At 48.1% G+C, this 18535-nt stretch overlaps 9 protein-coding genes across 9 annotated transcripts; 4 read left to right on the forward strand and 5 right to left on the reverse strand.

Annotated features, from left to right (window-relative positions):
• Nucleotides 1–452: 452 nt before the first annotated feature.
• On the forward strand, nucleotides 453–1229 carry PGRI_007730 (putative histone h1.3.; the record flags this gene model as incomplete). Its single annotated transcript, XM_040788486.1, has 2 exons — nucleotides 453–554; nucleotides 618–1229. 2 exons carry the CDS (start codon nucleotides 453–455, stop codon nucleotides 1227–1229), a joined length of 714 nt encoding a protein of 237 aa, XP_040652258.1.
• A 790-nt stretch (nucleotides 1230–2019) lies between these two features.
• PGRI_007740 (uncharacterized protein) lies at nucleotides 2020–2413 on the forward strand (the record flags this gene model as incomplete). The annotated part of the gene is made up of 2 exons (XM_040788487.1): nucleotides 2020–2133; nucleotides 2195–2413. 2 exons carry the CDS (start codon nucleotides 2020–2022, stop codon nucleotides 2411–2413), a joined length of 333 nt encoding a protein of 110 aa, XP_040652259.1.
• A 420-nt stretch (nucleotides 2414–2833) lies between these two features.
• On the forward strand, nucleotides 2834–3387 carry PGRI_007750 (uncharacterized protein; the record flags this gene model as incomplete). Its single annotated transcript, XM_040788488.1, has 2 exons — nucleotides 2834–2935; nucleotides 2995–3387. The coding sequence occupies 2 exons, from the start codon at nucleotides 2834–2836 to the stop codon at nucleotides 3385–3387; spliced, it is 495 nt and encodes a 164-aa protein (XP_040652260.1).
• Nucleotides 3388–3724: 337 nt separating this feature from the next.
• On the forward strand, nucleotides 3725–4878 carry PGRI_007760 (uncharacterized protein; the record flags this gene model as incomplete). Its single annotated transcript, XM_040788489.1, has 2 exons — nucleotides 3725–3823; nucleotides 3871–4878. The coding sequence occupies 2 exons, from the start codon at nucleotides 3725–3727 to the stop codon at nucleotides 4876–4878; spliced, it is 1107 nt and encodes a 368-aa protein (XP_040652261.1).
• Nucleotides 4879–5358: 480 nt separating this feature from the next.
• PGRI_007770 (mismatch repair ATPase MSH6) lies at nucleotides 5359–9255 on the reverse strand (the record flags this gene model as incomplete). Its single annotated transcript, XM_040788490.1, has 5 exons — nucleotides 5359–6057; nucleotides 6111–8521; nucleotides 8575–8755; nucleotides 8811–8858; nucleotides 8926–9255. The coding sequence occupies 5 exons, from the start codon at nucleotides 9253–9255 to the stop codon at nucleotides 5359–5361; spliced, it is 3669 nt and encodes a 1222-aa protein (XP_040652262.1).
• Nucleotides 9256–9555: 300 nt separating this feature from the next.
• Nucleotides 9556–11599, reverse strand: PGRI_007780 (tyrosine--tRNA ligase MSY1; the record flags this gene model as incomplete). The annotated part of the gene is made up of 4 exons (XM_040788491.1): nucleotides 9556–10642; nucleotides 10701–10987; nucleotides 11042–11195; nucleotides 11283–11599. 4 exons carry the CDS (start codon nucleotides 11597–11599, stop codon nucleotides 9556–9558), a joined length of 1845 nt encoding a protein of 614 aa, XP_040652263.1.
• A 304-nt stretch (nucleotides 11600–11903) lies between these two features.
• On the reverse strand, nucleotides 11904–14831 carry PGRI_007790 (putative raffinose synthase protein Sip1; the record flags this gene model as incomplete). Its single annotated transcript, XM_040788492.1, has 2 exons — nucleotides 11904–14549; nucleotides 14637–14831. 2 exons carry the CDS (start codon nucleotides 14829–14831, stop codon nucleotides 11904–11906), a joined length of 2841 nt encoding a protein of 946 aa, XP_040652264.1.
• A 490-nt stretch (nucleotides 14832–15321) lies between these two features.
• Nucleotides 15322–16230, reverse strand: PGRI_007800 (uncharacterized protein; the record flags this gene model as incomplete). The annotated part of the gene is made up of 1 exon (XM_040788493.1): nucleotides 15322–16230. The coding sequence occupies one exon, from the start codon at nucleotides 16228–16230 to the stop codon at nucleotides 15322–15324; it is 909 nt and encodes a 302-aa protein (XP_040652265.1).
• Nucleotides 16231–17237: 1007 nt separating this feature from the next.
• On the reverse strand, nucleotides 17238–18490 carry PGRI_007810 (zinc-dependent alcohol dehydrogenase family protein; the record flags this gene model as incomplete). The annotated part of the gene is made up of 4 exons (XM_040788494.1): nucleotides 17238–17282; nucleotides 17337–17783; nucleotides 17847–18236; nucleotides 18329–18490. The coding sequence occupies 4 exons, from the start codon at nucleotides 18488–18490 to the stop codon at nucleotides 17238–17240; spliced, it is 1044 nt and encodes a 347-aa protein (XP_040652266.1).
• Nucleotides 18491–18535: the final 45 nt, after the last annotated feature.

Consider the following 18535-nt stretch of genomic DNA (forward strand, 5'->3'; position numbering starts at 1 on the left):
GAATGAACAGTTGTTAATGAGGGTCAATGACAAAATCTTCACCAAGTATCAGTTAGCTCTCGTTGCAGGTAATCGCGATATGAAACCCTCGAAGGAAGCTCATTAGACCGTTACATATCTTCGAGGTAGAACGCAACGCCTACTATGTAAGTCGCGTTAAATAGCCGTCAATGGCTCAAATATTTTCTCCTTCTACATCTACCACATCCACAGTACATTACACTATTGAATCGACAGTCTCGCAGTTTATTCTCAACCTAAGCTCTTACAAGGTAGGTTATCTCATCAGAATCCCGTTTACCTTTCCAGGTTCACGGTGTTAGCTCTCCTCGTTTCAAATTTCACACCCAGCGTGAACTTCTCTAACATACTCGTTACTTCAAGTTCCAACCCGCGTCGCTACTCGAACTTAATCACCTCATTTACACGCAACCTTATTGGGCTATCCCAAAATGTCTTCCCCGTCGTCTTCTAAGGAAAAGCTGTTCCCCGGTATCTCGGCGACGGAGACGAAGCTCTTAGTGCTCGCCAATGTCTGCCTCAAGAACGACAAGGTATGCCATTCAATCCCAAGGTTTCTCATTACAAGATGGCTACTAACCTAGTTGACTACAAAGATTGACTATGACAAGCTTGCTCAGAGCGCTGGTATCAAGGCTTCCTCGGCTCAGACCCTGTTCCGAAATGCCAAGCGAAAGATAGACAAGATGTACGGCGATGGCAAAGCCGGTGCCGATGAAACTGCTGTCCAGGATGATCTTTCTCCCGAGGAGACTCCTACTAAGCGTGGGAAGTCGAATGCGAAGGCCAAGACTCGCACCCCAAAGACTCCTAAGTCTCCCAAGACACCTAAGACTCCCAAGGCGCCCAAGACTCCCAAGACTCCCAAGGGTGCCAAAGCAGCTATCAAGTCGGAGTCCAGCCCATCTGTCAAGTCCGAGGTCAAACATGCTGAAGGTATTAGCCGCGAGACTGCTGTGGCTGATTCTTCTGCCGAACTTTCCACCGATGTTGCCGTTGAGTCTACCGCCACCGCTGAATCTGCAGAGATCAAGACTAAGGAGCAGGCAGATGAAGACGCCAGTGCTGTCAAAACCGAGAACGATGAAGCTGCGCTTGATTCTGCGGTGAACCAGAAACTTCCCGAGTCTCCCTTGTCTTCTGTGCCAGATGAAGAGGATGATGCCTCCTACGAGGAGGATTTGCAGGAAGATGACGAGGAGGACTAATTCTGCATTCAAAACTTCAACCGCATGAGATGGAGGAACGAATTGATATGGAACACGTTTGAGATGGTCTGGCTTTTATGGAATTGTTTTTACTGAATTGCTTTCATGGAATGGCCCGAATGGCTTGGAGGAGGATTTGAGAAGGCACGGAGGGGAATTGTGAATGCTTTTGAAGGAAAAAAAGGAAAACCCAAAAAAAGGTATCTACTGATTACCTACCTAATGATGTGCACTCCAATGAAAAACGGTGGATATTGAACTTGCGTGCTCTATGAGATATACCGGATACCCTATACGGATAGACGTCATTTGGTGACTATTTGGTGCTGCAGTAGTTTTATATGCCTTGGCAGTCTTTCTAGTAATCTTTTTGGTTGTGTTTATATTGAGTTTATATTGATCTTTTAGATATTATAGCTACTGGTAAAGCAATTCTAGACTAACATTTATCGCAGCAAAGACAACTAAGTCCATGGCATAGGTAGATCCTAGAAGGTTATGACATATAGCTCTTCAATGTATATATCCAAATACTACAATAAAATGAGCCATTAGGGAGACTATTTCATTCAATTCATCTAAATTATCACTTGATGAAACACCAGAAATTTGGATGGTGAATTATTCGAGTCCCTTGTGACTTGCGATTCTTCTCTGGATTCATTCCCAGAACATCTCAGGTTCCCTCTTCGACATTTTCTCTTTCTCAACAAACACTTTTCTTTTGAACATCAACATCTACAAGAGACACTTATTCGATTTCTATTACTGCCTACCATCAACGGCAATCATGTCTTCCCCTCAGAAGCAGAAGAAGAAACCCGACTTCGCGAAGACCCTGGGACTCACCCCGAGTCAGACGGAGCACCTACTGATGGGATACCTGTGCATGCCAAAGCCCAAGGTAAGTGGGAAATGGTGTTATTGAGTTTCATATTTGACCTCAACATGAACATTCTGGACAGGTTGACTGGAAGAAGCTTGGGGAGCTTAACCATGTTACGCCCTCTTCAGCTAGAACGGTCTTTACGAATGCTCGACGCAGCCTCGAGAGATGGGAGGAGAAGAGAACAGCTGGAGCGACTCCCAAGAAAAACGAGCAAACTGAGCAAGCTGAGCAAGCTGAGGAAGACAAACAAGATGCTGAACACGTGGATGAACATGATGAGGACACTGAGAATTAGGATGAAAGAACATCCAGAACGAAACCAATGATCAACTTTGCCATATTCACCTAGCTTCGAGGTTCAAGGAAATCTGCACTTTACAAGGTCAGTCCGAGGGTCAATCTTCCTTCATTGTAAATTATGTAGAATTTGAAGATCCGTAATTGAAATGGTAGTGAAATACCAGTCGGTTGATTCAAGGGAGATAATGTCGCCAGTTGACTTCAAGTCCAATATCACACGGTTCTTATTTCTGTAGACAAAGTGAAATCAACGCTGCTTCCTCTTCATCCCACAACATATCGCATTCTTTCTCTTCCACACTTCACCACAACAACCCATCTTCGAGCCTTCGCGCAACAAGACACTTTTTCATTAAACGGACAAAAAACACATCCATCGGTAGACATACCGCAAAATATGCTACAAACTCACACAATGTCGACCCCATCTCCCAAGAAGAAACCCGAACACTTCGGTGATTTCACAGCTGGCGAAATGAAGCTGCTCATGGCCAGTGTCCTCTGCACCGCGGGAAAGGTATCCCCATTTTTCTAACATTTGATCCATGACTCGAATTCACAGTACTTATAATGTAGATGGACACCGACAAGCTCGGAAAGCTGACCAACATGAAAAGAAACTCGGCAGCAAGCCGATTCCCATCTGTCAAACGCAAGCTGGAAAAGATGTTCGAGGATCAGCTGGACACCCTAGGCGAGCAGACTGAAGCCGCTGGAAAGGACAAGGCTACACCCAAGAGTCGCGCGAAGAAGCGTCGTGAGAAAGTCGTGGAATCACAGCCCGAGCCCGAGCCTGAGGTCAAGACCGAGGCCAAATCTGAGAACAGTCGGGAGACTCCCGAGAAGATCGAGATCGATGCTGAATCCGATGATGAAGATGTAGTGAAGCTCAAGCAGGATCTTGTCAACACCAAGAACGATCTTGACGACATCAAGCCTGAGTCTATCAAGCCTGAGCCTATCGACTAAATGTCCAACTACGCATGTCTTCGACGGGGAATGAGAGGTTGAAATAGTGGTCTTTGTTACATTTCTTTTTCCCAAGGATATTGACTGGGCACTTCTCACAGAACCTTTTATGGTATCTGTGTATTTGAGAAGTTGATTTGACTGTACATTACAGGGTATGAGGTGTATCTAGTTTGCCTTCTTGAATGAGAATGGCCGCACCGTATGTTTGCCCAATGAAAAGCTACATTGCATAATTAGCAAATATGTGCATGACTTTCTATAAATTATCCATTATTTCCCTTTGTCCTTCCTATTCCTTCAACACACTCCGTCTGTTGATTCTCACATCCACAAGATGCTTTTCCGAAATATGTCAAACATCCCTGGATGGCTAACACTTAGCGGAACCGATATGAAGTACCTACTTATTGCCAACCTTTCCATTAACTTCCAAGTTCGTTAGTATGCTCTGAATATTAGCCTGTACTAAACGACTTTCAGAAAATCGACTACGAGAATCTGGCGAATCTGACGAATGTGAGCCCCAAGTATGCTTCAAAGGCACATCGAGTGGCCATGAGAAACCTGCTCAACCTATATTCGACTGATTTGAGTCTTTTGTCGACTTTAACCAAACAAAAAAATGGCTTCTTTACAGAGGATACATCCGAGAGAAAGCATTCAAAGCATCCAAAGCACAAGACATCAATGTTGTTACCAGATGGCTCCGATGAAGGAAGCACAGTAGAGTCTTCTGAATCAGAGATCGACTCTCCAGAGATCCATCAAGCAATCAAGAACAAAGGCCAGGCTAAGTACAAGGACAAAGGCACAAAAACGACTGAAAGCGAAAGCGATAACGAGAACAGCGAGGTCGACGAGTCCCTACCGCACTTCAAACTTCCCAGGATCCAACACCGGAATACCAAGCATGCTAGAAGGCACAGTTATACCAGGCCCTCCGCAATTGGAAGGAGTAGCAAGGGAGACAGTGCTCTCAACGCAGCCATCAAGTCCTTGTCCACCCGGACAGATCGTGCGAGCAGACAACACGAGCGTGGCGTGAAGCGTGACAGAAATCCCGAGTTCCAAGATAGATCCACAGAAGAAAGTGCCGAGTCATCGGCAGAGATGAACTCCTCCCGTGCTAGTGACAGCGTCAAGCGCAAGAGACTTGAGAAAGCTAGTGGTTTAGCTAATACCTCGAACAACGGGAGTGACATTGATGAAGAAGTCAGACACCGTTCTACTCGAGCATCTGCTAAGGCTCCTTCGTCCAAGGCTAGGTCCCAGAATGGGAATCGCAAGAGGCTTGATAAAACCAATGAGCACGCCAGGTCCCCGATCAAAGACGTCGTTGGAGAAGCTATGGATGGTCTTACTCTGGGGGGAGATGGACCGAAGACAGATGGGCGTACTGCGAGGAACACACAGTATGATAGCGGTGGTGATTCTATGGATGAGGATAATGAGGAATACGAGGAGTCTGAGGAGCGTGAAACTCGTTAGATATGATATTGAGTGGTTGGTGCTATGCTTGCCAGATGGAAGCCGGCGCCTACATGTAGGTGTGGACTATGTTCAAACTGCTGGATTGTTCGACTGCGTATTTGTGGTGATATCAGTTTATGTGTTGTGTGTTGCTCGGCTGGCAGGTTATCTTCTGGCGCCAAAGAACAAGAAACAAGAAAAGAGCAAGAAAAGAAGGAATTGAGGAGCGATGACATTGATGACCTAGTTTGGTAGACTTGATGGATTTGAGGCTGATTGGAATAAAAACATGTTTTGCTATGAAGTAATGCATATTCATAGGAATAGGAAAGTAGATTCGCAAAGAATGACGAGGTAACCGAACAGATCCCGAGGCGCCTTTAAAACAACATATGAAAAACAGAAGCTAGCACGATAGCTAGTCGAAGTGAAAGACAAATATCATGAACCCACATTACATATGAAGATGGAGGAACCAAGCAACAAGTATCTCAATCACTAAAGTGCCTCAATCGCCTTCATCAAGACATCCAAGCCGCGATCAGAGACATCGCCAGCATTCGAGTCTTCGTCTGTGACAGACTCACGCAAGGCCCAGGCCACATCACTCCACCAGCCCAGACCGACGAGACCACCGCCCTTACGGCGCTCCAGGCTCTCCTTGAGCCGACTAGTGTGCTCCCACTGTTTGGCAGCATTCTCGGCACATTCGATGACCTTGCTTGGAATACCACACATAGACGCACAGTGCATACCGAAACTGCCTTCTGCAACACCCTTCTCAAGCTTGTACAGGAATGCCACGCGGCGCTCGACATCATCAACATGGATGGCCATACGCTTGGGTGCGATCTCGGGATGATTTTCAAACTCGGCAGCTAGCGAGTGGTAGTGAGTGGCGAAGAAGCCCAGGGCTCCGATATGCGTGGCGATGTGATGGAGTACAGCCTGGGCCACGGCGACACCGTCATAAGAGCTAGTTCCGCGACCGAGTTCATCAAGGATAACAAGTGAGCGGGGAGTAGCTTCAGAAAGAATCTTCTTTGTTTCGGACAATTCGACAAAGAATGTTGACTGGGCAGCGAAAATGTTGTCATTTGCACCTAGTCGAGACATGATCCGGTCGACTGGGGTCAGTCGGGCTGACTGACAAGGAAGGTAGCAACCGATTTGGGCCATGATGACAGCAACACAGGTCTATAATTGTTAGCAAAATCATTAAAACAAAAGGGGGAATTGGATGAACGCACCATTCGGAGCACTGTAGACTTTCCGGCCGCATTGGCACCAGTCAACAGGTCAATGCTGGGGTGCTTGCCACCCAGCTGGATATCGTTTGGAATAAAGTCCTCAACAGAGGAAAGAAGACAAGGGTGACGGAGCTCTTCAAACTCGAGGACACTTCGTTCATCGTCCACAAACACTGGTCGGCAACTAGGATGACCGATGGCGTTGGATGCCTTGGCCAAACTAATGAGGCAGTCGAGCTGCGATACAATTCTAACAGCAGCCAGCCATGTGCTGTAGTGCTCATCGAACCGGGCATGGAACCGTCCAGCAACCTCTTTAACGATTTGACTGTGGGTTTCTTGAGCCTCTTGCAACTTGCGAATGAGGCTGCGGAGCTCAGGGAAGTAGTATCGCTTGACCTGCTTGGTCGCAGACATCTGGTTCCAATCCTTAGGAATGTTCTTCACCTTGATTGGGACCTCCAATTGATAGATCTCCTTGCCGTTATCCCGGTAGCAGATGGCAGACGACCCCAAATCACGACGAGCTTTCTTCAGGATGGCGTCAAGGTCCCGGTGTAGTTGCTCAATTATCTCCTGGGAGTTATCAAAGTCTTCTTCGACGCCGGACTCTGGAACAAGAATCCCGTTCTCCTTTGCCTTTGGACGATCAAATGCGGTCTTCCAGTATCCAAGCAGGGAAGCAAGATCGGGCATCGCAGTTGTCAATTGACCAATAATGCTTTCGCCCGAGCCAGTCTCACTGTCCTTAAGGAGACCCATAATATAATCGATCTGCTCGAATCCTTCCAGGACACGCACAAAGTCTTGAGCCTTGCAGTTGCCAGCGTGGATACGAGAGATAAGTCGTTCGAGATCCGGCATCTTTGTCAACTGGGAAGAGAACTGGTCTCGAGCAGTGGGATCCGCATTGAGTGAATCAACTGCATCCAATCTCGCGTTGATTTTCTTTGAATCAATTAAAGGGTGGCATACCCACTGCTTGAACATCCGCTTGCCAAAGGGCGTGATGCATCGGTTGAGCAACTGGAACAGAGTGCCCTCGGACCCGCCATCGAACGAATTGGCGAAGATCTCCATGTTGATCAGGGTCTGGCCATCTAGTACAAGACTTGTAGCCTTCTTGATAGGATCATACCACGTGAAGTTACCAATGGTGATCAAGTCCCGCTCAATCTTCAGCACTCGCAGATATTGAACCAAGGCACCGAATGCACACATCAGTAACTCCTTCTCACGGGCATGACGCAGAGTCTCAGGCCAGGCTGTGACATTATCGTCGTCGACGGAGACGAAGTATTCGCTTGCCTCAAGCTCACGAATTGTGACATCAGATTCCCAGAACTCCCTTCCAGGTTTCATGAAATTCCAAATAGTGGTGGGTCCTGTGTTATTCTTCAGAATGCGCATAGCCTTTTGTGAAACACAAGATTTCTCCAGTAGCAATTCCCGAGGACGGGTCTGCGCGACAAGAGTCTCAAATTTGGTCATGTCAACGTCGTCCACAAACTCAGACAGGAAGAATTGACCCGTAGCAGTATCGACAAATGCGATACCGAACGCGGGATGCTCGTCCACAATCGCTTCCTTAATCGCAACACAGTAAGTGGACATATCATCTGTAAGCATGGAACCCTCGACCAGTGTACCAGCCGTAAGGACACACGCAAGCTCTCGCTTGATGATCTTGTCTTCTTTGGTAGGCTTCTTGCCCTCTCGCTCGCGCATTTCCTTACCAAGCGCGGACTCAGATTGGTCTACACGGGCAATCTTGAAGCCCTTGGCCACAAATTGGTTCGCCCAGTGATCTAAACTCATCTCGGGAACACCAACCATGCGCATGTTCACTCTGTCCGTGAGCTTGAGATCAAAAAGTTGGTGGCCGATGGTAGCATCGTTCTCATAAAGCTCATAGAACTTGCCCTTCTTGAAGAAAACGACAGTATCCCAGAATTTCTGCTTGATCTCCCAGTATTGTTTCTCGAAAGGCGAGAATCCGGACCATGCGTGCGGAGGGATGTAAACGGTTCGCGGATCGTAGTCAGGGTGACCTTTAGGGTTGCCGTCGATGTCCTTGAGATTAGCAAGCCATGGATAGCGCTGCTCAGGCTCCTTAGTGTGGGCCTTTGGTTTCTTCGCGCTGGATGCTGTCTTGGTAGATGCCACAGCGGCTCTTTCTTTCCGGGGTTCTGTGTTCTCCGGGTCAAACGCCCATTTCTTCGCGGTTCCAGCTGAACCTTCTCCCTCTGGGATATCGAGATCCATGTCATCGTCGGGTGGGGGAGGAGCAGGAACGGATGAGGATTTAGAGGTAGGCTTGCGTGCTGTTTGTGTGGCAGGTCTTTTCCGCCTGCTGGAAGACGTGGCTATCTCTTCATCAGAGTCGTCTGGAACGATGAAATCGTCCATTTCTGTATCTTCGTAAGTCATGTACGCAAAACCAACCACCAACAGAACACCATACCATCGTCCGAGTATCCTCCATTCTCTTCGGGCTCTTTGAACTCATCTTCGCTTTCCGGCTCAGTTCGTTGTCTCTTGGTCGCACGGCTGGAGACACGGTCCTTGCGGTTCGGACGGAAGATAACCTCATCGTCATCCTCGCCCTCAGAGTCAGACTCCTTGTAGCTCACCTTCTTTTTTCCCTAATCAGATAAGTCAGCAGGGTAAATCAATTGGGACATTAGATGGTACACGTACCCTACGCGAAGGCGACATGGTGGAATCCTGTTCTGCCTCCTTGGTGGTCTGAGGAGTGAAGAGTTCGGTCAGAGTCAAGGAATAAAACAAACGGCAGAACTTCAGATCAATATACCTTTAAAGTACTACCATTTTCCTCTTCCTCCTCTGGTACTGGAAGATCACTACTTGGTGCAGGGCTCAGATCCTGTGCAAAGCTTGAGAAGCTTCGCTTTTGTTCCTTTGGTGTGGGCTTGACAGCGCTTTCAGCACGCTTCTCGGAGGCTCTCTGGGCGGGTGATGATGCTGGTTCTCGCGTTCGATTATTCGAGGGAGTCGCTGGTGAGGACTTTTGGAAGAAACCAAGAATTGACTTCTGGCTTCGCATGTTCTGGGTGCTGGGGGTGGCGCGCTTGAGCGCGGGCGATGACGCAGCGGACGGAGATGAGGCCGATGGTTTGGCCATATTTTTATAACATTAAAGCAATTGAGACTAAATGAAGATACACATTCAACTCAACAATGGTAGGGGAGTTGTGAGGGAACTGGGAACGGGGTGGAGATAAGGCGCGGATCGCGTCGACGCGTAAAGCACTTTCTCTGGAACTCGACCTGTCCAATGATCGGCACTATTGAACACCCGCAATATTCCAAGGTTGTCTTCCACCACTATTACTCGGATTTTGTCTCAAGGGATGACTTTATAATATTTATACTATTGTACAGATTGGATATTGTAGAATTACAGATCTAGTGGAGATTCACCTTATTCCGACTTGGTCGGTTCAGTCGGCTCAGCCGGCTCAATCGACTCAGTCTCCCATCCAGGAGCTGTGAGGCCTTGCGCGCGGAATTCGTCATCGGTCACAATGTGAACGGCCTTGAGCTTCCACTTGCCCAACTTGAGCATTAAGAGATTGCCATTCAGGACAAACTCCTTTGTTTTATCTGCCTCCCACGGCCGGATGGGGGTGAAAGACAATTGGTCCGACATGGGACCACTGTCACCAGGACGGCTTCCAACTTTGGCGCCGTTGTTGATGATGACTCGGTGACCCTCGCTCTTAGATGAAACCAGGCCAGCTGACCACAGAATCTTGTTGAACGGCTGGTTGAAAACAAGGGACTCGGGAAGGGTGACCTTGATATCACCCATGTTGGCCCAGTTTGTTTGAGGTGCATATGGGTTGCCGGATTGAGGAGTCTGGAAGCCAGCGGTGGGAGATTGTGGGTGGCCAGAGGAAGGAGCGGATGACTTAGGAAGAGGAGTGGGCTCTGCAGTTGAGGATCGGGGACGGAAAAGCTGGCGATGTTGCATAGCCACGGCATCGGCTTCAACCTTGCCATGAACAAGCTCGACAAACTCATGCGCAAGCTTGTGCTGCGCAACGCGCTTGGAAGGGTCCTTGTTCTGCTCCTCCATGATGGTGGCGATTTCAGGCAAGGGGATGAAAGTGAACAGCTTGAGGTAACGCTCGACAACATCGTCAGGTGTGCGCACAAAGAACTGGTAAAGTTCGAATGTGGATGTCAGGTCCTTATCAAGCCAGACAGCGTTTCCAGCAGACTTTCCAAACTTCTCGCCGGATGGAGCTACCAGTAGCGGCGTAGTGAAACCGATCGGCCGATCGATTTCTGATTCTAATGGGTTGCGCAGTTGCTCATCGGCGGTGTTTCGGCTAATTGACTTGACAGCCTCCATGCCAAATAGGATATTTCCATATTGGTCGGCACCTCCGACTTGGATTTGAGTGCCCTTTTGGAACAACGTCCACCAATCCCAGGCCTGGAGAAGAGGGTATGAAAATTCAGCAAACGACATGCCATCTCCTTGGCTCAATCGCGTCTTGACACTGGTAGGAAAAGTCAGTAAACCCTCGACAACAACGCCATCAGACCTGCCAAACTTACGTATCTCTGCCGAGCATGGGACCAAGTCGCATGAAAGCGCCAAGGTCTCTCAACACCTCAAGGAAGGGCATCGAGTTCCACCAAGTGTTGTTGTTTGTCAATGCCCGCTTCCACATAGGCTTTCTCTCGTGTCCATGTCTCCTGCCGTACTGCTCAATGCTCGAGCCCAACTTCTTCAATTGCATGTGCATGCTAGCCATGTTGGCTTTGCGGATTGAAGAATGGACTGCGTCTCGGCCCTTGAGGCGCCCACTGGGATCACCGACTCTAGAAGTAGCACCTCCGAGCTATAGAGTGTTAGTTGAGACATTCGATTGGGCTTCAATTTGCAGGCAACTTACTAGGAAAGTCACAGGCAATCCCCAGACGTATCCCCAGGCCAGAACCATAAAAGGAAGCATGTGTCCAACGTGCATTGAAGGGGCAGTTGGGTCGATTCCAACATATATTCCAGCCCGTTTCTCCGTGAAGACCTTATGTAACAAGTCCCGTTCACTGTAATCCAGAGAAGACAATTAGCAAGCTATTCAAAAGATTTCTGCAGCAGTTTCATAAACTTCAGTATATAGCAATGTAACATACCCGACAACATCATGAATCAAGCCTCGCTCCTCTAGGTGTTGCGCGAAGTTCTTCCTGTTCCCGGCCTTGATTTCCTTTGCGAACCCAGCCCACTCCTTCTCCCCGTCTTTCATACGCTGAATATGCTTTAATGTAATCCATCTCTGCTGTTGAAAGCATGTCACTGGCTGTGAAACAGACAATACTGGCCGATTGCTGTGACCGCGCAGCGGAATGGATGTTGTTGCGGCAAAGCTGCGCGCTCCGCATGGGGCTCGACGGGGGGTGAGAAGGGTTCGGTATGGCGCTTGGCCAAGCGATGCCGACTGTGGCCGCATTGGACCGGTTTGTGAATGCGAAGATTATTGAAACGGCTCGCAATGAACTCAAGCCGAGACACGATCAATAGCTCCAGATGTCCGAGATTCTTTCGATAAGTCCGGAACATCAATAATGCGGCCCTTATCTCTGACATGTTGATCAGCTTCCGGATCGAGCATGTATTTAGGGCTTAGGGCCAGAGCAGTATATAAAAGTATGTAGGTCCAGTGTAGAGAAAAGATGCTGTATTGGAATGATACTATCTCTAATGGTAAAAGCACGATGGTAGAGTCCAAAGTCGATCGGCTTCGAGGTGTTCGCTCAACCCACAAAAACCTGTACAAACGCCTCGTTACTCCATCCACTGTCCAACTTCATGGATTCCCATGCCGCCAATACATCAATTGCCAGCACATTACCATTCTCTCCATCCTGCTTCCAGACTGTATTTCGTGGGATTGGACGTCCCAGAATCATAACCATGAAATTCTGTTCAATACTTTTGTCTTGAAGATCCGAGAAATAAATCCCCAAAGTCCCCAGCGCCTTCAAGCTAATATCGAGTCGTAAACGGCCGTTCTCAACAACAGATACATCCGAAGTCACTACAGCCGCTGCGCCAGTCATCTTTCCTAAAAGTCCCAGCACAGCCACATGTGTCAAACAGCCACCGGTGGAGTGGCTGCAATGCTTTCCCGTCAACGAGAACGACCGAGTGGGGTACGCAGTGAGAATCTCCCAGCCCTTTTGCTCCAGAACAACTGATACCAGGGAGTGCTTGGTTAATGGCCGCATGCGAGGTGAAATCTTACCGCTACTGTGTGCACGCACGATATAATGGCCTTCGGAGTCCTCGTGAATTCCTGGGAAGTCCATCAATGAGACTATGATCGAGGCCTCGGCAGATTGAATATTGAAAAGGCCCATGATTCCGCTTCCGGTCTTGGCCCAGCCGGTGTAGCTTCCAACACGCAGGACACGGCCTTCGTTATAGTCATGGTATATGTCTATCGTGCGTCCGATGACACTCGGACGCAAGATTACTGTGGTTCCTTTAACGGTAGGTGCAGTCATCTGATCGAGCAAGGTCAAGTCATGTTTGCCCGGCTCATCGGTGATATATATTGGTCCTCCTGAAACACATCGTGCTGCGGCGTGGAATGATGCGTATGCGTGACTTGTCTGGAACATATCCCAATCTGGTAATACGTTCAAATAGCGAGTAAATAGTGCGTTATGAGCATTGCAGAATACATGCCACGGGTGAGAGGCAACAATATCAGGAAAGAAGTCGTCAGAGTTTCGCAGTGGAAGTGCCGGTTTATTGGTGGGCATTTGTGAATGGAAGATTATTTGGGGTGTCATTGATCCGCAAGAAATTGATCTAGTGTTGAAGTGCTTCAGTGATGCGATAGACCATGCATCTTGATAAGAAGTCATGAATAGCTGGCGGTCCTCTGCGTCTTCAAGAAGATCGAGGAAGAATTGTGCATCTGTCTTGACTGAGTCTATACCGACAGATGTAAGGTAGCTATAGAACTCATCGTAGAATCGCTTGATATCATCGGGATGTATGGCAAGAATTGTTCCATCTGGCAAGTTCTCTGCAATGGGCCCATTGGCGGCAGGATCTTTGATCTTCACTTGCTTTGTTTTGAATCTTTCAGCAATATCCCCGTTCGGTGATATACCTCCCCAGTAACCCAGCAAAGCATGCCAGACCGCAATATGTTCAACATTGGGGTGTGCTCGGCGAATGGCTCCCACGGTATGTTTTAGTCCTTTAGGAAACCCTTTTGAGTGTGCCTCGAAATGCTTCCAGCCTTGCTTGAACTGGGACTCCCCTTCATTGTCATTTGCCTGCCAACCATCATCAATAATAAGATTGGTGATGTTGATCCCATTTGCCTTTAATGAATCCAATGCATGCAAGATCCTCTCTTCGGTGAGGTCCTGTCCCAGTCCATTCCATGTACAATATGTGAGACCGTCAAACCACTCAGACATCCACTGTGCACTTGGGTCGTGCTCGACAAGGATCATATCATCACCAGGGGGAGATAATGGGACCGAATCTTCCAAATCCGGATCACTCGTATTGGAAAATGGTCTGACCACTTTCCGTGCCTCATAAACTACTGCAGACACGGCAACTTCAAAATTCTCTGCGGCGCTGACAAGCACATGGAACTTTGAAGCTTCCGAATTGTCACTCTTTGCGGAGATTACAACCTCATTGTTCTCGCCTGACTGAAACACAGTCAAAACATCGTTGACTCCTGAAACAGCCAGGAGAACAAGATTCACGCCGTCTTCACGCAGAAAAGAGCAAAGTATAGCATCTTCAGTAAGTCTAAAGGTGTCTTTTCCATGTCTAGGACCCAGCCATGGGCTCCAAACACGTACCAGTGATAAATACCTCACCACCGTTGAAGGGGTGCCAAGTGTGAGTCGTTTGACGGTTGAAGATCCATTTTGAACTGCATCTATATCACCAGAAAGGGCCCACAGGACCGACCCAGGAGCTTCACTAAGCCGTGACTCGATTTGCAAGTCATCATGAAGATTGGCGATGTACTTCTCCAGTTGTTCTTTGGGATCTCGTGTAGGGACTTGCATAGACACAGCCCTGTTGAGATCAGAATGGCGTGCACTATATACAATTTCACCGTCTCCCACATGGTGTCTTTCATTAGCCCACTGCCATTCCGTGTCTGACCCGGTTCGAAATCGGACGGTGAACCGTGCATGACCTCCTGCGGGTGGCAGGGATATTTCTTCTGAGAATACATAGCGATGGTAATGGTACTCGCTCTCATTTCTGGTCAAAAGAACTGCATGATCTGGGTTGCATCTCTGCAATGGCAGAGATTCCCATTCGAGGCCAGTGATGTTGTGCCAGATCTGCGCTTCCCATGATTGTGCGGGAAACGAGCTGCTGGACTCAATAGTAACTGTGAAACGCACCTGTTGAGCATGTCAGTATAACTTTGTATCGTTGGCTCAATACTTGCAGTTGGCGATATCAAAGATCATCATATCTGGAAAACTCACCGCATCTTCTTCAGACCGTAATGCCTTCTGGGCCGGCTGGAGGCAAGTAATTTGTCCTAGCGGAGGATATGATGTAATCCGTGCAAACATGGCCATTTGAGCTGGGCGAATAAATGGTGCCAGTTGCTGCCGATTATTTTTGCTGGGGCCCTGGATTGGGAGGGTCGAGGGGATATCTCTATTGTTGACCTGCATTGAAGGTAGGGTGTTGGACTAGGAGTCCAGCGGAACCAAATAAGTAACAAAAATGGTTTATTTATGAGTGATCTTCAAAGAGACTATAGAAAACGCGTTTAAGTGTAACAGGGAGAATCTGTGCAAGCAGGTGGTTGGTTTTACCTCCTGCAGGGGGGAAGTAGCGGGGAAGCTATCAGCTGTTGCCCTGTCTACCAACCAGAATGCTCATATCAACTTTAATTCTCAAAAATCGACATGTTATCTCAAATTACAAGTTCAAATATCGAGTTCATTCTCAAAACTTCATAAGATACCATAGAAAGATAGCGGAGACACTGGGATAGTCTATATTGTAGGTCTCCACTATCCATTGAATTCTCGGAAACAATTTATCCTATTGATATTCTCTGGAAGACAGCCATTCTTCCCACTCCGCCATCTCCATTTATTCCGGTCGAAAACCTTCAATTCCTTTCTTCAAATTAATTGATCTCCTTAAGATCAGCAATCAAGAGAAATTGACTGCAGTGATGAAACGGAAGTCTTGTGCATCAAGCACAACATCTTGCATGTTAGGTGGTCGGACAGGAACGTCAAATAGAGCACAATATGGTATTGTCATTGGGGCACCATCGACCGTGGTATTAGTCACATCCACTTCAGCACATGAATATGCCTGCTGCATATTGAACGGCTGTTGGAGGAGGGGTGGCACCTTACTGGGATTCCGGCGGAGGCTGTCAATGTAGGCTCTGGTCAAGGGTCGAGGGGCATTGGGTGGAGCAAGCTGCCATTGTTCAAAATGTACAGCGGTCTTCTTGATAGATATGATAATCACTATGCGAACTTCTCCATCAGAGGCTCCGAACCACCATCTAGCATCTTGAAGTAGTCTTGATAGGCTCTCAGATACACCCGTTTCAACAACCACGGTGGGCCATTGCAAGCTGGTGCTAGACGGCCAACGTGCAAAGGGGCTGAACACTTGGTCTCCCTCTTTCTCCCGCAATGGGGATTTATATCGCGTCGCTCCGCCCCAACGATATTGCTCATTTAGTCCCATGCTAGCCAGTTGCAGAGTGACTTTCTGCTGGAGTCCCGTAGTGGTGTATTCATGGCGATAACCTGGTATCACGCGCAAAAGACCTGTATCACCTTCAAACTCAAACCGGTAGTTCACGCCCTTCAGGCAATCATGGTCCTCGAAGAGTCGCTCGGAGATGCGGGGGCTTATTTTAAGGAGAACAAGGAACTGGTTGCCGTTTTCTTCCTCATCCTTTTCAAGTGTCTCTGCGATCTTCTCAGCTTCGAGCTGAACATATTTTAGGCGGCTGAATATGCGAGTTACGACACCAGATGGGAGCGCTTTCATGACGTCAGACATGCGGGGGACGAGTGAAAGCGCTTCGGGGGACATGGCATCAGGGGAAGAAATGGATTCAGGGGAGAAAAATCCAGAGTCAGCGTGAGGAAGTAGTAAGGCATCGACAGCGGTCCCTAAATCGTGCCCGTCACGATGATATGTTCAGCTAGCTTCCGAGTCCTTTTTCAGACACTTGCAGTCGTCAGGATGATCACACGGTCGATCCCTAGCAACCATCAAAGAAACTCGAGACAAATTAAGTGTATATGAAGACCCTGGTTCCGCCTCTAGGGCGCTTTTCCTTTACACAATACAATGAAACAGATGGAGTTCGCCGCTCCTTCCTACGCCCCTTCGTTATGACGTATTTGCTTGACAAGATGTAGTGCTCCGAAAATTGAGGGTTTTAATGCTGTGAACGAACTATGTAACTATCATAGGATAAACGACCCTGTGGGGGCTAATCCCTTCTAGGTATAATTTGCGGTGGTCTCAGTGCATCAGTGTTGCGCACTGATTGGACACTGAGTGAGCAACTCACTGAGCACTCACTGAGCATGATCACTGACCTGAGTCGGTGCTAACATTTACTCAGTGAGCCTGAGCCTGAGCACCCTCATAAAAGCGGCGGCAGATCAAATAGAAAAGCCCCACCCGCCAAGGAAAATCCGGTACGTTTAGTTACATATAGAGATCTAGGTCACGTGTAATATGGTACCGGGACATTAATCTTCCGATCTGAACTATATTCACCTTATGGAATTTTTTAAGAGATGAGGATAAAAGGTGATGATAATAATAATAAAAATGAAAGGACGAAGAAAAAAAAAAAAAAGAAGGAATAAACACGGCTTCGACGGATCGAACCGGAACAGCTAGATAGTGGAAGATCTTGGGCACTTCCCTCATGGTACACACTGTTGCGTTACCACTAGGCCACCTGCTGTTGGTCATAAATATTTAGGCTTAATTTCCTTTTCTCTCGCACTTTCCTAGATTCCTTTGTACAAATCCTCACATATACTCACATGTTTTAACACCTTCCTCGCCTATTTACATCCTTAGTTGATCTTGATGGTCAACTTTCCAAAGTGCTTCTGGGCCCACTGAATTCCAATGCATTAGCATCCGACCACTCCTCGCCGAACAAATTAACTTACCATGTAGTCATATGCCTCCCGGGTCTGGTCAAGGCTAAACACCTTGTCATCCACCACAGGGTGGATGTCATTGGCCTCGATGGCTCGGACCATATCCTTCATGAGAGCCTTGCTACCAACATAAACACCACGCACGGTGCAGATGTGACTCAATGTCTCCAGAACAGTAGGCTGTGTCTTTGGGTCCACACCGGAAAGGAACCCAATAACGCTGATGATACCCTCGAACTTGATGCACTTGAAACTCTCCTTGAGAGTTCCGCTACCACCCACTTCGATGATGTGATCCACACCAGATCCACCAGGGGTCAGCTTGCGTGCAGCATCACCCCAGTTGGGCTCGGTCTTGTAATTGATGACGTGGTCAGCACCGAGCGCCTTGAGCTTCTTGGCCTTCTCGGCAGAAGAGGTTGTTGCGATAACTGTCGCACCAGCAGCTTTGGCGAACTATAAAATAAGCAGTGTTGGTTGAGTCAATGCTGACAGCTTATAGATGAGTCATGTACTAACCTGGAGTCCAAACATACTGACACCACCGGTTCCTTGCACGAGAACTACCTGGCCGGGCTTCAGAGGCTTCAGACCATATAGTGCATTCCAGCTGGTGAGGGCTGCGCAAGGAAGAGTGCTGGCTTCGCGGGCATCGAGATTGATCGGCGCCTTCACAAGACCCTGTTCATTGAACACACCATACTCGCGCAGGGTACCGTCGATCACACCACCCAGGCCAGTACCGGCTGCGTATGTATCAATCTCGGCGTATTGATGGCCCTGATTGAAGAGAGTTGCAACTTGATCGCCCTTCTTGAATTCAACGACCTTTGGTCCCACTTCAATGACCTCACCCGCGCCATCAGAACCGGGCACTACGGGGAGACTGAGAGCAAATGGATACATGCCCTGTGAGAGAAGTTAGAACTCGGTTATGCCATAGTAGCCTTGCGCAGACAACTCAATTGAGGTCGAAAATATCATTTTTCTCAAGGCCGTACCTTTGGAATAGTGAGGTCACGGTAATTCAGCGACGCAGCATGGAGCTTCACCAAGACTTCATTTTCTCCGACTTTCGGAACAGGAGCTTCCTTGTACACAAGACCGTCGAAGTCGTGTTCCTTATCTTGAACAACCCATTGCTTCATGGTGGAAGGAGACATCTTGCTGTAGAAAATGGATATAAAACAGTGCACAAAATAATTACG

Source organism: Penicillium griseofulvum, assembly GCF_001561935.1.
Source record: "Penicillium griseofulvum strain PG3 chromosome Unknown contig_79, whole genome shotgun sequence".
Taxonomy (NCBI): domain Eukaryota; kingdom Fungi; phylum Ascomycota; class Eurotiomycetes; order Eurotiales; family Aspergillaceae; genus Penicillium; species Penicillium griseofulvum.